This window comes from Helicoverpa armigera, chromosome 7 (assembly GCF_030705265.1).
Source record: "Helicoverpa armigera isolate CAAS_96S chromosome 7, ASM3070526v1, whole genome shotgun sequence".
Taxonomy (NCBI): Eukaryota; Metazoa; Arthropoda; class Insecta; order Lepidoptera; family Noctuidae; genus Helicoverpa; species Helicoverpa armigera.
In genome coordinates, this window is record NC_087126.1 from 6870035 (window position 1) to 6886617 (window position 16583).

Below are 16583 nucleotides of genomic sequence, written 5' to 3' on the forward strand. Positions count from 1 at the left end.
CGAGTAGTTGTCTACTGGCCAGGCAGCAGCTCGCACTGTGTAAACGAGCCTTAAGGGTAGGTACCATGGTTCCACCTTCCTTATCCATGTTTCTTTTTCGCATTTTGCATCCTTAAACTAAGAGGTAAAAAAAACTCTATCTATCTATCACGAAATTATTCTTTTAAATCACTACTTTAAAAACAATTGTAGTTGAAACTGCGATGACTTTGAATGCAATACAGAAAGCGTTCTCGACAGCATCACGTTCTGGGATCCTTAAGAACACTTATTACGTGCTGTACGTCATATACAGCACGTAATAGGCTCCATCTAGGCCGCCGTCGGGTAAAAAGAAAGGGATATTATTTCCATTTTGCTTTGATTGATTTGATCTTTTAGGAATGGGAAGTTATTTAAGAAAATGATATGGCAATATTGAAGATACCGTCATGAACATAGACATAATATTAGTAAACAGGACTGCGCATATGAGGCATCGTTCAGACCAAACGTATTGTCGGCCGCTGACTGTGAGCGCGCGTTACGCAGTTTATTGCTTTTCCATATATATTGAAATTGTCGTTCACACCGAACCGACTATACGCTGTTACGTCGTCTGTTGTAGCTGACTCTCAGTGGCCGATTATTTTACTACGCGACTATGCACGGCGGACGCGGATTGGCTACGCGGACGCACTTGCCGAATAGCGCCGCTCCGCCACGTACGCACCGCCGCGCCTCGGTTCAGTACGTCGATAATTAGTGTCCCTTTTATATAAACTTAAACGTATTAAAGATAGTAACTCATCGAATGTTTTACTGTCATACGAAAATATTTCTTGAACTTATTTGGATAAAGTCTATATTCGAAATATAAAGTATGAAATTGACCAAGAAAACATCTCTTCAAATTTAAGGGATGTACCCACAATATCTTCTTTTTATTATTTTCGTCTTCCTCTAGAGCTTCGCAAATGGCAACTATCTGAATGCGCATCATTTAATTGAAATATCAGTAAAACGTCTGATTTGAAAAACATAAATTACGCTAGTTTTATCGTTTATAAAATACTACGAGCAACTTCAAATACTGAGCCCTTTTATGTGTAGAATAGTCAGCCGCTCAGCGTACGCATCTAGTGTGAACCTACAAGAGCCTATTCTTTTGTTCACACATGTAGCGCATCGTACGCTATAGCCTATTGTCGGCTTGGTGAGTACGCGTACTGCAGATTGAGTCGACGTTCACACTGGGGCAGACAGTGAGTATACTCACAGTCAGCGGCGGACAATACGTTTGGTGTGAACAATCCCTTAACCCAAAAAACGAGCCGAGTGAAACAGTTAGTACGGAGGCTGTCTGTCCCTTTCTAATAGGGTGACTATGAGATTAAGCTATGTGAGACAAATCCGAATTTGCTAAGATTATTAAACACAGATTAGTATTGAAGTTTTAACTTACGCAGTTTGTGACCTTAAGATACTAATAAAGGCTTTTAATAATTAGCCAAAATTAGCAGTATAAAAGCAGGAAGATTCGAAGTGAAGACTGTTTTTTTTGTATTTCTACTTCATATATAGACTGCTGAGCCATTTATGTCGCCTTTCTTAATTTTTTGGGAAGCTATAACAATAGTACAACAGTTTTAAAATCCATCACCCATATTTTGACTCGTTACAAGAATTCATGGGCACCCTAGTAGTTTGGTTTACGAAAATGTTATTATTAGCTAACCTGTGGAACGATATATTGCAATCACCACAGGATTCACTTTTGCAAGTAGAAACGCAACACTTTTTCACATTTTAATAGTTTAAATTGATTTAATATAAAAAAATATAAACAAAATTTTAAATGCTGATTACGCGCCGAGAATGTTCAGGGTTACCGCTAGAAAATAAAAAAAAAGTAAAATAAAAATTTATGTTTTAATAATAAATACGAATAAATTAATGCGATTGTTACTAATTTGTTGACTTACAATTGTTAAAATAAGATAAAAATATAAGTGATTCAATTGTTTTTTGGGAAGACAAAACTTTTGATCACAACATTTTTTTATGCTGGCAAGGTGTTAGAAAGAGACAAACAGCCTCCGTTCGAACTATCCCTCTCGGCTCGGATTTGCCTCTGTGTATTATGCAACCAATTTAGTACCTTATTGCGTTAGAATAGAGTTCATTTTCTTAAATATATATTTTGAGCGTGCGCAATCTTGTTTAGTAATATTATATCTATGGTCATGAATGACTTGATTTTGTCATTGATGTATTCCTGCCCTATGGGCAAAAAAAAAAAATCATTGATGTATTGAATGACATTGACAGTGAAATCGTAATTGAATGATGACATTTCTTTCAATGTTCACGTCCTATTTGCATGGCTGTTGAGTGCCTTCACGTAGAAAACAGTTTTAAGTAGTAATATGTGACTATTACGTAGCAACTAGAAACTTGTAGATTATAAAGATGTTTTCGAGAAAAGTAAGTCGGGTGGTGAAGTATGGACTGTACGGCAGTGTAGCAATAGGTGGTTCAGTCACCGCTGCCGTAAAACTTAACGATGGTGATTATGACTCCTTGGCTATCGTCAGACTCTCCAGGACAGCGTACACGGCAGTGGAAATTGGGAGGACGTATAAGTCGTTGCTCTACAGCAAGGAATGGGATAGAAGCTCAAAAGAATATTTGGAGGTCAAGAGTCAAGCTCATCAAATTGGGGCACAGAAACTGCTTGAGCTATGTAAAGCCAACAAAGGTGTGTACATAAAGGTAGGGCAGCATGTAGGCGCCTTGGACTACTTACTGCCCAATGAGTATGTGATGACAATGAGAATATTGCATAAGGATGCTCCACAAAACACTGTGGAGGAGCTGTATAAAGTGATGAAAGAAGATTTGAAACAGGATGTAAGTAGTGTACCTTATAATATTATTTAAATAATATAATATTGTGTAAAGTTATATATGTATATTTTACATCATATGTATATTTTCAAAGTTTTTAGTAGGACAAGATTATTTCACAATAATTTCATGTTTTAGCCCAAAGATTTATTTGAAGAATTCGAGCCTGAACCACTTGGTACTGCCTCACTAGCACAAGTACATAAAGCTAAATTGAAAGATGGCACAGACGTGGCAGTTAAAGTTCAACATTTCTTTGTCAGAGACAATGTGAAAATAGACCTCAAATGGATGGAATTCATCATAAACACAATGTCAAAAATATTTCCTGACTTTGAAATGCAATGGTTAATTGATGAAACCAAAAAGAATATAGCAAAAGAGCTGGATTTTATACAAGAAGGTCGTAATGCAGAGAGAGTGGCTGAATTATTTAAGAACTACACATGGTTGAAGGTGCCAAAGATTTTCTGGGATTACAGTACTGAAAGAGTTCTTGTTATGGAGTATGTCAGTGGTGGTCAGGTCAATGATGTTAAGTACATTGATGTAAGTATGAACATATAATTTCACAATATCTTTGTACATTACACATGAATGAACATAAGGATGTTTCATGAAATAATCTATACATAGGAACTCCTTGTATTTGCATGACCTACTTTAGTTGATTGGTGTATTAAACTTTTCAAGTTTTTATTAATATAGGTAAAATTATTGCATTTTTTATCCTAGTAACAAAATTCTCAATATTTTAGGAGCATAAAATCAATAGGTTTGATCTGTGTAAGAAGCTGGGTGACCTGTATTCGCACATGATCTTCATCAGTGGTTTCGTACACAGTGACCCTCATCCGGGCAACATACTTGTAAAGAAAGATCCCAAAGATAAGGATGTTACCGTCTACCTATTGGACCACGGTTTGTATGCTGTAAGTTGTAGCTTAGTTTCATACAGGTATTGACTTTATCTAACTTTTTAAAATGAATTCAAACACTAGCCACTTTTGATGTCATCTGTATTTACTGACCAAGTTATTTCAATATGAGGTAATTTTGGAGAATCTATGTTCAAGGTTTTGTAAATTACAAAATGTTTGCATAATGCTATGAGGTACATTACTCAAATACGAATGAGTAGGTACTGAATGTTTCACTGTCAATATAATAAAACTATGGTGCTATGTGAAATAATCACCAACCATTATTTAAATAATTAGTACCTATATAAGAAAATTATGTTAATAAGACTATGTTATGGGAACTATTTATGTAACAATTTTGGAATTTAGAAATTGACACCCATAGAAAAAAGGGAGTTCTTCATTTTGTTGGCAAAGTACCAACTGTCGTATATTTATACTTCTCACTCACGATGGTACCTACATATGAATAAATATGGATTGGTCTGGAACACGTGACTGATAATATCGCAAATTGCGTGACATGAATAAAGACAAGACAGGAGTCACAATTATGAATTAAGTTAACCATTGTATTCTAGTTTAAAGGTTTTCCATTGTAAAGTTTCGATCGATCTTGATTAGCTGTTTTGAAGGTGGAAATAAGCCGTCCATGATGGTGACGCGAAAAAAAATAACAGTATAGTTATAGCACCTGCGTGATCAAAAATCGGTCCACGAGATTTTATACGTCACAAGTTCTACAGCCTTATCATATTTTCCTTTCCAGCAATTGACGGAAAAGTTTAGATATCATTATTCAAAGTTATGGCTATCAATAATTGATCGCAACCGGGATGAGATGCGGGTTCATGCGGAAGAACTGGGAATACGCAAGGAGTTATACGGGTTATTTGCATGCATGGTCACTGGGCGACCGTGGGACACCATTATGAAAGGCATTGGTCGGACCAGACCAACGTCTGATGAGGCAAGTATACGCCAAAATTCCTCATCCTCCTACCCTTATCCCAATTATATTTGGGTAACACAGCATGTTTTTTCATCAATACTCTTCTATTTGCCGTCACCTCACAAGTAACATTATTTCTAGCCAAATCGATTTTCACACAATCTATCCATGGTTTCTGTCGTCCCCTTCCATATTCACGCTCAAAACCTTCCTCACGACAGAATCTTCATTTCTCCGCAAATGTGATACAGAGTAATGAGCCAGACATTCCTACCTTTCGGATCTGTTCTCCTTGCCTATGATGCATGAGAATTCTAGATTTTATTACTATACTATAATATTTTATAATTAATTGCGTGCGTTCTTTGCAATTATTCTTGAATATTTTCTGAAGACGTACCTAATTTATTAGTCGTAATAAAAGTCGAAGAATAATAACATTTTATTTAGTAACGCAAGCTAAATTTTTATGTTTTTTTTTTGCAGAAATCAACATTCCAAAATGAGTTACCGAACATTTTGCACTATGTTACACAATGTTTAGAGCACGTCGACCGACAGGCTCTTCTAGTGTTGAAGACGAACGATCTTATTCGCAGCATTGAGTACGCTCTCGGTATGCAAGACCGAATGTGCGGCTTCGTTATCATGAGCCAGTGTTGTGTGCAGAGTGTCTACAACCTCGAGTATAAGGTAGGCAAACAAATTGCAAAATTGACTATAATGTTTGTTGAAGTTTGTTTGAGTTTTATTCAAGGCTGTATTACAGTAATCGGGTATTAATTTCCATCAGCAGATGAAGACCCAGTTGCACCATTTAACTATAACGATAACCAAACCATAACCAGCCGTATATTTGGCGCTCATTGGTCTAATCGACGAATTTAACCATTGGAAATGGTTCGATTATCATTATAGTTAAATGGTACAACTCGCTGTTAATGTTATTATTTCTTTTCCATTTAATGTAAACGGGAACTAATCAAAGAAATTTATTAAATTAATTTGTTGTTTCAGAATACATCGTCGCTGCTCAAAAAGTCTTATTTAAACCTTAAGTTTGGCTGGTCATTAGTGTTGTTATATTTCTACAGTTTATATTTAAAGGTACACTTTAAATTTTCATAGAAATAGAATAGCCAATATTAGTCCAATTTGGGTATGGTAAAGGGATTTGTAAGTCTGAGCAAAGCCACTAGAAGCTTTGAATATAATGTACCTACCTATTTATTTGTTTAGAATAGCTCGCGATGTATGCACAGCGCATTCAAATAGTTTACTGAAAATGCAGTCGGCTTGAATATGTAGAACGTTTGCTACGCACAATTTGCTAAATTCAGGCCATAGTTTTGATAGCATTTGACATATTCACAAGTGATGTTTTTCTGTTGCTGTTATTGCAGCTACTATCGCTATTAGAATCGAATTTATATTTTAGAGTGGTTCCATACAACTATGAGCGCATTGCTATCGCGATTTGCACTGACGATGATTGAAACTTGTCTAATGCTAGGTAAATGTACGTAAATTTTCACGTTTTATACATAGTTTTAACAGATTGGGGTTGTGTTTAGCATAATAATAAACAATAATGCAGATAGGCAAGACAAGAGTAACGTTAATATCCGGTATGGTTCACAAAGGTGACAAGTTGAGAAACTTGTAACTACAATAGTTACGCTAGTCCAAATAATACCTCCAAAGGCAGGCAGAGTATTATTTTTGTACATAACCAGTGTTAAACTGATATTTGTAAATAATAATCAGATACAGCAATTTTATACCATGTATAACATAAATTATTATTAAAATATGATAATGTTACATTGTTAAGTTTTATTTTTGAAATAGAGATGTATTTATTGTAAATAAATGCCTTTTTATTTTACCGAAATACTGTTAGACTTAATAACTTAAGTAAGAATAACAATAGAAAACGTTATTCCAGAATAAAAGACAATATAAAGGAGGATTTTATATTTAAACGTAAATAAAATTCTCTGAGATATAAAAGTCAGGATGGCAACTTGTTTTCTAAGACTGACAATTTATTGCTCAATGTGGATAAATCGCTTTGTATTTTTAGCAGAATATTAGTGAAGTTGTCTCGGCTCTTCCTTCCACTGAGTTTGAATATAGAAGTGCTAGAGATACGACAAGACATTTCCGACTTTTTATTGAAGTCCGCTAGGAAGTTGCGTGTTGCCATTTTGGGCTCAGGAATCCGATGTTTGTTCAATGCCATTGTATCATTCGAGACTGTGGTTTGAGCTGGAAATAACAATATCACGATTAGCATGGCTGGCCATATAGGTAGGTATACACCTGTTTTTTTGTGATCTCTAGAGCTAAAGTGTTTATTTATTTAAATGATAAAGCCCTTTCTACTGATTCCTATGCGCTTGTAGTTTGTAGTGTTGTTAAATGACCCGCATTTCTCAAATAGGTTGATTTCTTACTCATAACTACTATTGATGTTTGCCCGGATAGAGACAGTTCTTGTTGGCAGCGTCTGGGCGGCCAATAATTTTCGAATAGAAAACTAATTAGCACATGTTTAATCGTCAGTCTAACCATGACCGTGCATACATATACGAAGGCCGACTTTACATTATAATGAGAATGGTGTCCAGCGGCGGCCCTAGCCATTGCGAGGCTACGTGCGGCAGGTCTATGCGAGGCCCTTTGTCCTACGTGAAAAGTATGTGTTGCGAGAGTAAGCTGGTGTTTTGATTTAGCTAATCATCATGTTTGAGGAGAAATGCTCAAGTTAAACAATTTATTAAAATTTTATTTTTACTACAGTTTATATTTAAAGAATCACAAAATTAACAAATATTAAAATGATCAATATTGATGAAATATTGCTTGCGACTTTTCTTAAGACTAAAATCTTTAATTATTGTAGTATTGAAAAAAACACCGTAAACTGAAGAAGCGAGCGCGAAATTTTGATTTTTGAGACGCAAAGAGGTAGAGAAAGAGATAGTGTAAAGTGGAAGGCGCGAGCGTAGCGAGCGCGAAATTTTTGAGTTTTTAACAGAAGTTCCCAAAAAAGTTTGAAAAAAAATCGGTAAAAAAGCTTTTAAGTTAAACGGTTTTACCTTATGTGTACTGAAAACTAGAAAATAAAATAAAACTTTACTACCTATCCCGGTCATATTAGACTAAAATAAAAACGTGGGGCCCATTACCTAACTATTGCTGTAAAACTTCTAGAGGTATAATAGGTGTGGATTGCATCGACTTACTATAATCGTAACTGGAGATTTTCACAATCAATAATCAACCGTAGCGGCTTCACCAGCGAACGCCGAGCTCACGATCTACCAAAGTATAAAGATATGCTTTGCCATAGGTAGGATTTCAGAGGGCCCCCAAGTTTTTATTTTAGTCTAATATGACCGGGACCACCTACGTAGGTTTATAGGTAAGTAACAGTTTTATTTTATTTTCTAGTTTTCAGTACACATAAGGTAAAACCGTTTAACTTAAAAGTTTTTTTACCGATTTTTTATTTTATAGTTTTTAGTATTTAATGAAAATGCCTACCGAATATTCCTCAATCTAATTATGGGTCAGCAGCGGTGAGGGAATGCCAGACTCTTACTGACTAAAAACCGTTGTGTTTCGTCGTAGGCCTTTTATGTACCAGGACCACGGTAACTCTTTCGAACAATCCCGCAGCCCAGGCAGGCCTTGGCCCTGTTGGGCCCCGCTGGGGTTGCTGACAGTATTCTACTTGAGTAGCCCTTTCATTTGATACCCATATTGAGAGGGTTGTGGAAAAAATATGTAATCCACCATTTTGTACCGGCGGCCATCTTGGATTTACAATGTTATTGATATTACTATATTGTATTGTCATCGGAATTGAAGGTGTGTACCAAATTTGAGATCAATCTGACAACAGGAAGGTACTTAAATTTGAATTACTAAATTTGACCCAAGAATAAATAATAAAACAAACAGGGTGAGCTAAATAAAACCGTTTAAAAAGCACTGTAAAGTGAAGAAGGGCGCGTAAGTTTTGATACTTGTGACGCAAGAAGATATCTAAAGAGATTATAGAAAAATTACATTTAATTACAATTATAGAAAAATTACCGCCAAGTGTAAGGCGCGAGCGCAGCGAGCGCGAAATTTTGAGTTTTGGAACAATCAGACAAGTTAAAACAAAAAGTAAAAAAAACTCTAATTTAACTTAGAATTAAGCACAAATTAAAAGAAACCGTGACTTAAGCGAGAGTCAGTTTGTTTTGCTACTTCGGTGCTTTCTTTTTGCTAGATTGAGGACTCAAAACGTAAGCGAAGAAATTAGAAATGAAGATAATTTTTTTTTTTAACTTTAAGGAATTAATTAAAGTAATCACATAAAAGCAAAAATACAAGAGAAGGGTGACAGTCGGACTGAGAGGGGTGACCGCCTCGATGTCTCACATATGCACTGTTGTACTTTTGTTTAAAATTTGAATATCGCGCAGTAAATGGTAGTGAACCTAGGCTTCGCAGATTAGAAAGGCACCCTTAGTGACTTGTCCCTTCTGCCCGCGCCATCCTGGTCGTGCAGATGATGTGCCGACCGAGATGGCATCCCCCTTGATGTGGCACCCGGGGCGGACCGATATTTCAGCACCGAGATAATATTCAGCTCTTCGTGTAACTGATTCAGGGCCGTCTCTAGCTCATGTAGCGCCCGGGTGCAATCATGACCCAAGCGCCCCTATGTATTGAAAGATTGTGACTTGAGTAATTCAAACGTCGCGTCGTAAATAAGAAAGTTCATACGGAAACTAGGAGTTATTTTCTTGTTAATAAAAGGACTTAAAAGCGGCGCTACCTTCTAGGTTCGGCTAAAAAAGGATGAAAAAAATTAAACAAGTGAAAAGTAAAGCCACCGCGAGCATAGCGAGCGCAAAAATTTTTGAGCTTTGGGTCACTAAAGCACCTAAACTCGTATAACGAAGAACAGTGCAAGGTGAAGTCGCGAGCGTAGCGAGCGCGAAAATTTTTGAGCTTTGGGACATAAAAGTACTCTAATCAAGTTAGAAGGAAAGGTACTGGCAAGTGAACAGTCGCGAGCGTAGCGAGCGCGAATTTCACATTTTTTTTCTTGGAGCTGATATATATTTTTAATTATATTTTTTTATATTTGTGTGGGTTGTAGCGCGAGGCCCCCCCAAGCGCGAGGCCCTGTGCGGTGGCACAGTTCGCACACCCCTAGGGCCGCCACTGATGGTGTCTGCATGAAATTTCCTTTTAAGTGTGTCAGCCATAGGCCTGTTAAGTGACTGACTGCTAAGGAGGTAAAATGATTCACTTTCTATCTATCTATCTTTAAACATTTGGTCAAAATGCGTATACTCGGATACTCGGCCTCATTTATTAATTATCTATTTTTGCTGTTTATCCCTTACACGTAGTAAGTAATTGCCCTATATAAAATCTAACTTTCCCATGCAGAAATTTCTGGAATAAATCAAAAAGTTGGTCAACCAGTTTTACCAAGCAGCATTAAGTTGCCAGGGTAACTGGATAAAGGAGATTAGATAGGCAGACGCTCCATGTAGGTACAACACTGGTAGGTACTCAGCTGCATTCTAGTAGACTGGAAGCCGACCCGAAAATAGTAAGGAGAAGGCCAGGACAACGCTCAATCCTTCTGTATGAGAGGAGTCCTGTGCTAAGCAGTGGGACGATAAAGAAGCTGTTGATGATAATGGTACTTACAAAAACATGCACAGACACATTTTTCCTCAACATCACGACGGTCTTCGTAAATTGTATTGTTCGTAGACTGCATTTGATTTCCATAGTGTGACTGGTCGTCCCCATTGCCAATGGTCAGCATATTATGCATCGTGGTCGAAGCTGTACATATACGAACATATTTTTGGCAATCGCTACGTATAAGCGTGATAATTTATTCAGTAAATAATGTGCGTCAGACGGAACGTGGTACGAATCGGTTAGCACTTAATTTATTTGTCTCTAATGTGTTTACTTATTTCATACTTAAGCTTTCAAGTGAAAGTTGAGGTTTATTTATAGTTATATTTGTCCCGTGGTTTCACCTACGTTCCGAGGGAACTACATCCCACACATGCATAATAAAAGTAGCCACTTATTTGGTATTCTCATAAAATTGTTGCTATGAAAGAGGAACAGTCATCAATGTACGAACTGTAGGTACTTACATAGTCGATTATTCGGCAACCAAACTTCGAGGATATACGGGTACTGGGGGTCATTGCCCTTTCGCAGATCAACAAGAGGAATCACGACATCGTTGCTAGACTTCAGCACGATAATTTCTTCACAAAAATCCGGCAAGTCTAGCAAATGCCACACTTTTGTACGCAGCACTGATATTGACGCAGAGGGTTTCACAGAAATGTATCGGAGATTTTCTTCAAGAACTGGGAATATGGAAAAATAATCTCGTAATATCTGGTACCTTTTAGCAAACTTATTGATTACAGCCTCCTTAGCAGCGATTTTCTTAGATAGGAAATATATTTACCTATACAGGAATGAATTTTATTCAGTGCGCAAACGTTGTCAACTTATAGTTAAATAATTTTATAGATACGTATATTTTTATTTTGTCGTGTTTTAGTACAAAAATAAAAGTTATTGATATCGAAAGATGTTTATTTTGTAACCGATTGTACGGTCACAGTCGTCATAGTAGGCACGGGGGCGACGCGAAACCGGTTTACTGACGCGAGCGCTGCTCCAAGCGCGTAAGAATAATTGTATTTACATATTTTGCTGATTTTAGGGCGGACAAGAGTGAATAAATTTACTGATGATGCAGATATGTTCTGTTGATGATTCTGGACCACCAGTTTTTTTTTGTGCACTGCTTAAAATTCATTCCTGTATGTTAAGGCATTACCTACTTATATCTGTAGCAAAGAAAAAATATAGCAAGTACTTACTTCCCAAGTCGTACCTCCGAATGATGACAAATGTAATGACTTCTTTCTTAAAAAGTTTAATCGGTGCTTTTAAGAGCTTAACTAGTGACATTATAAATAAAGATGTCACTTTTACCACCCTTAAAAGCTAGGAAAAAATAAGTCTCTCTCATAATATTCTTATCGCATTTTTTAATTTTGTAAATATTCTTCGATTTATTTTTGGCAAAGTCAGATTGACAACCGATTTTGATTATTCGGACTTTTAATTGTTAAGTAGAAAATAGGTCAAATAATTATGATGCAACACAAACTTCATGCATAAATAGCATCTGCGATAATCATGAGTTTTGAGATTGTGTTGTAAAGTGGTTGGAATAAAATATATGTATGCTTGAATCTAAAAAGAGTTAAACAGGTGTAGGTAAAGTTCTCGCAAAACTCAATGGCGGTTCGCAACAAATTTCCGAACATACCCAATTGGTTTCTGCCCAGCGACTCGGGCAATGTTCTTTGACGGCAAAAGTTTGGCGAAAACTGTACTGTGCGCTTTAAAGTACACAATCAGAATTTAGTACTTTTATATTTTTTTATTTTGTTAGACTTGTTGAATACAAAGTTATCAACGTACCTATGGCTCAATCTTAGAGCCCTGCCTCACTAAGACGCCATGGCAACGTCGCCAGAGGCGCAGGCTTGGCTACTTCTGGCATCCGTAGGTCGCCAAGTCGAGTGGCCATGGCGTCTCGACAGTCAGTCGTTTAAATCAAATAAGTACTATATTTCGAGTGAGCGTCCATAAAATGGCTGCTTACTGGCGACCACACTGGCGACTGAGTGAGGGAGGTGCGCTTTACCGTGTACATTAATAGTGGCAACCGTGGTAGCGTCGCCAAGCTGCCACGGTAGCCAGAAGCCACGTAGGGAAGTGAAGTGTTGCCAAACCGTCGCCAAGTTAGGTTCCATACATTTCAATACTAACTGCTTGAATACGTAGCCGGCGACGTCGCCATTGGCGTCCTAATGAGGCAGGGCTCTTAGATGAACCGATATAGGTTTTTTGGTATAAAATTAAGTGTTACAATATAAAACAGATAATAAATAAAACATCGAAAATAAAAACAATTAAGGTAGTTATATTGCAACCACTTTTATAAATAACACTTTTACTTCTAATGACAAATAACAAGTACATATATGTATTTTGATTGTGAAGCACAACTTATTTTCGAACAAACAAACGCCTATGAATTAAATTCTTACCACAACATCACTTAACTTAATTTCACAGCCTGAATAGCATACATTAATTGTTGGAATTCCGAAAAGTCCCATTTACCAGTAACTGGGTTAAAAGTTACGCCGTAAGTTAGTTCCACATGGCAATTATCTGAAAAACAAAAAACAATTTTTTATCACTTATTTTTCTAACGGTTTCTATATTATACTTCAAACTTCAAATACAATTGTATTCCATCTGCATAAAGAAAAAATAGCACGAATATTACGACTTCTGAGATGACGGCAGATAGAAGACCATGGAAGAAAACATGCTGCGCCGATCCTAAATAAAATTGGGATAAGGGCAGGAAGATGATAATGATGATGAACTGAAGACTTTATGTAAAAGTTAACTTGACATAGTCACACAACTTCTTGATGTACCTATGTAATATTCTATGTAAATAAAAAATCTTAAATGAATTTTGCTATTGTGTTGACAGCATGTTTAAAGAAGGAACTAAAATACAGAATTACTTTTTCTTATTCGCCATTTACTTCAATGAGGGTACTTACTTCTTTCTAACAGGAAAGTGAGTTCAGTAGGGGTGATAAACTTCTCAAACTGATGAGCTCCTTGAGGTATATATTTGAGTACATTTTCGCCGAGGAATATAACAGCAAACTGTGACATTCTCGTTCTGTTTGGTGTTGTGAAGAAAATCCTCCCTCCTGGCTTTAAAGTGTGGACACAGGATTTGACGAATAATTCTTGGTTCTGCACATGTTCTATAACTTCAGATGCTACTACGCCATCGTAGAGGTTGGAAACTTTCTTGGCGTGGTCCTGAAAAATTTGAAGTTCAATTTATTTACTGAGTTTATATCAAATACGTTGAGACGACTTTAAATACTTTTGGTGTTCTTTCACCTAAAATACCTACTATCAGTCTCTGTAATTTTTGTAATTAATAAAAAATCATGATTGATGTTACATGTTTTTTTATTAGTGTGAGTTATTGTGCTCAAAATAAATATATGCAATTTTCTCAGGTACGAAAATAACGGTATGATGGTCGGTCACGGCCTTCATGTTTGGAATTATATTGATAGTAGTGTTGCAATATAGATTACAATCCTAAATTACTTAGAAAACATTTAATATTATAAAAAATCTTACCTCTACAGTAGTATGCAGGTATACAGGTTTATTATATGCTATTTTTGGGTCAACATTTTTATGTTCGTCTGCCACTCGGATGAGATCCTCGCTTGCATCAATCCCCGTAACGAAAGCGCCCAACCTTGCTAGTCCCTGAAAAATATTTAGTTATAAACATTTCATAATAGAGTCACACAACAATGAATTTTAAATGGTACAAGTGGTTATCATGACATAGCTTAGGCTAGACCAATCATTCATTTCAGTATTGTTTTACTGAAATGAATGACATGTATTTTTGTACTTGATAAGGTAAATCTGGGAAGGAAGGAATATTTTATATTAATTGTTTATTAAATTATATAACTGTTTGCTGATAGCATATACAATACATATCCCTCAAATTGAAATTGTTACTAATATTAATGTGAAAGTAACTACTGTGCATCTTTCATGCCTAAATTACTGTACTAATTTAAATAAAATAAAGTACCCCAGATATTGTAGAGCTCAAGAAAAGGATAGGTACTATGTACCATGTACTATGTTTGTTAATTAACAATTTTTACATTATCTGATTCCATCAAGGTAATGAAAACCAGGTAATATTGCAATTATTAACCTTTTATTATTTAAAAGTTCATAAAGTACAGAATAAATGTGAAGGTTGTCCTGGCCTAGATAAAAAATGATCAAATTGATTAAGCTCTGCTTTGTCTCTCAGGGTATAATTAGAATAGTTATTACAGATGAACACTGATAATCCGAATTAATTGGGACTAGGGTTGATTTGGATCTACAGTAATGCTCATTTAATTATCTCAATCATAGTAAGTTGTAATCCTATCAGGCCTTAACATAAATTACAAATTATAAAAATTCACAATAGTAACATGGTAACAGTCACTTAGGACTGATTTTAGATAATTGGCATTCTACTGTATAGTTATCGGCGTGGATATTGAGCTCTCGGCGGAAGAGTGGGGATTGCTTTGCGCACCGTACACTTAAGGCAATAAATCACTTCTGCGCAGGTGAAGGTCAGGGCTCAATATCCTTCTCGATTATTATACATAATATTAACATTATTACATAAGAAGCTAGAAACAGACATTAGTTTATACTTATTCACATTTGATCTTGCTCTTACCTCAGATAATATACCTCCTCCGCAGCCAACATCCAATATCTTTTTATCTTTGAGCGGGTACAATTCTTTTTGTGCAGTATTTACGAGGCCATCTCGGACAAAAGGAACTCTGGAAATGAATTATGAAAAGGCTTAATTTTGGGAATCATAGTAATTTCATTGTTTTTTTATTTGCATTTCTTACTGAAGAAATTTTAGTGGGCTAACAAAACTAGCTGAACAACATATAATGTGATCGAACTTAGAAAATAGGACACTTATCTGGGTGCAGAAGTAGTATGCGGGTGAAACCAGAGTGGAAGTCATACAAATAAACTAGGTATAATTATATATATTAGGTTCTAAATAATGATCATGTACTTTTGAGTGTGTAACTATAACATACACATGATTTTGTTGCTATACATAAGGAGACTCCATGATTTAAGATTTAGTACATTTGTATATGTAGGTACAGCTAGGAAGCTCTCAAGTACAGCTAAGTGATTTACCAGCAGTAAAACTAAAATGGCTCTGCAGAGAGTATATTCTGAAAATTCGAGGGCTATGTTTTATCATCAAATGTTTTATTTTACCTCAATAAATTCATACTATGTAGCAGACGCATTTTTCCGTACGGATCCCACCACTCATTCATTTGTTTTGAAAAGAACTCGACATCAGCGGCATCAACGGTTGACTGGGATTGTGTAGTACGACCTTCGGTTTGGAGACATCGTGACGATATCACGGGTTTCCATCTAGGTACTTTGAATACTGTATTTCTGTAAAAAGTAATTCAAAATATTACAAAAAATTTAACACTCAGATTTTGAACACACTACACAATCCAAAGGCAAAATGACTTACTTAGTTTTATCTAAAATACTTCTAGTTAATTTTTGAGACCACATTTTCGTATTAGTAAGTAAATTATTTGTAAATAAACGCCGGTTTTGAAATCTAAAGCACTTTGACGTTTAATAACATAACCTCACTCACACAAATGTCAAAAAATATAGTTACTGTGCTAAACGAAACGAAACGGTCAGTATATGCGATTGGTATAAAAAAATATTTTAACAGGATTTATTAATGACATCAAACAAATTAACGGACTGAAGTAACGTGCTGCTAGTCAACGTCTTTGCAACTAACTGAGTTGAGTGGGTGTTACACTATTCAACGAGTCGTGAGCCAAAAGATAAACATAAAAAGGGTTCTTTATAATTCACGATTGAAGTAGTGAACATATATATTTTTTAACAATAACTTCGGAAGTAATACACTGACAATAAATATTAGAAATGATATTTAAGAACCATAGAACGATGTCTGTAGAACTTTTGTAATTCTTCCAGACTTTTTTGGTTTCAAATATCAT

General features: G+C 35.9%; 3 protein-coding genes across 3 annotated transcripts; 1 reads left to right on the forward strand and 2 right to left on the reverse strand.

Moving 5' to 3' along the window:
• Positions 1 to 2307: 2307 nt before the first annotated feature.
• On the forward strand, positions 2308 to 6637 carry LOC110381144 (aarF domain-containing kinase 1). Its single transcript, XM_021341357.3, has 6 exons — positions 2308 to 2892; positions 3028 to 3438; positions 3648 to 3821; positions 4582 to 4782; positions 5251 to 5457; positions 5782 to 6637. Exons 1-6 carry the CDS (start codon positions 2452 to 2454, stop codon positions 5890 to 5892), a joined length of 1545 nt encoding a protein of 514 aa, XP_021197032.1. The 5' UTR covers positions 2308 to 2451; the 3' UTR covers positions 5893 to 6637.
• An 89-nt stretch (positions 6638 to 6726) lies between these two features.
• Positions 6727 to 12075, reverse strand: LOC110381147 (uncharacterized). The gene is made up of 4 exons (XM_021341360.3): positions 11709 to 12075; positions 10962 to 11183; positions 10495 to 10635; positions 6727 to 7035 (listed from the first exon to the last, which is right to left on the reverse strand). Exons 1-4 carry the CDS (start codon positions 11797 to 11799, stop codon positions 6779 to 6781), a joined length of 711 nt encoding a protein of 236 aa, XP_021197035.3. The 5' UTR covers positions 11800 to 12075; the 3' UTR covers positions 6727 to 6778.
• A 728-nt stretch (positions 12076 to 12803) lies between these two features.
• On the reverse strand, positions 12804 to 16229 carry LOC110381146 (ubiquinone biosynthesis O-methyltransferase, mitochondrial). Its single transcript, XM_021341359.3, has 6 exons — positions 16070 to 16229; positions 15796 to 15984; positions 15221 to 15329; positions 14089 to 14223; positions 13485 to 13755; positions 12804 to 13077 (listed from the first exon to the last, which is right to left on the reverse strand). The coding sequence occupies exons 1-6, from the start codon at positions 16111 to 16113 to the stop codon at positions 12962 to 12964; spliced, it is 864 nt and encodes a 287-aa protein (XP_021197034.3). The 5' UTR covers positions 16114 to 16229; the 3' UTR covers positions 12804 to 12961.
• Between the last annotated feature and the right edge of the window lie 354 nt (positions 16230 to 16583).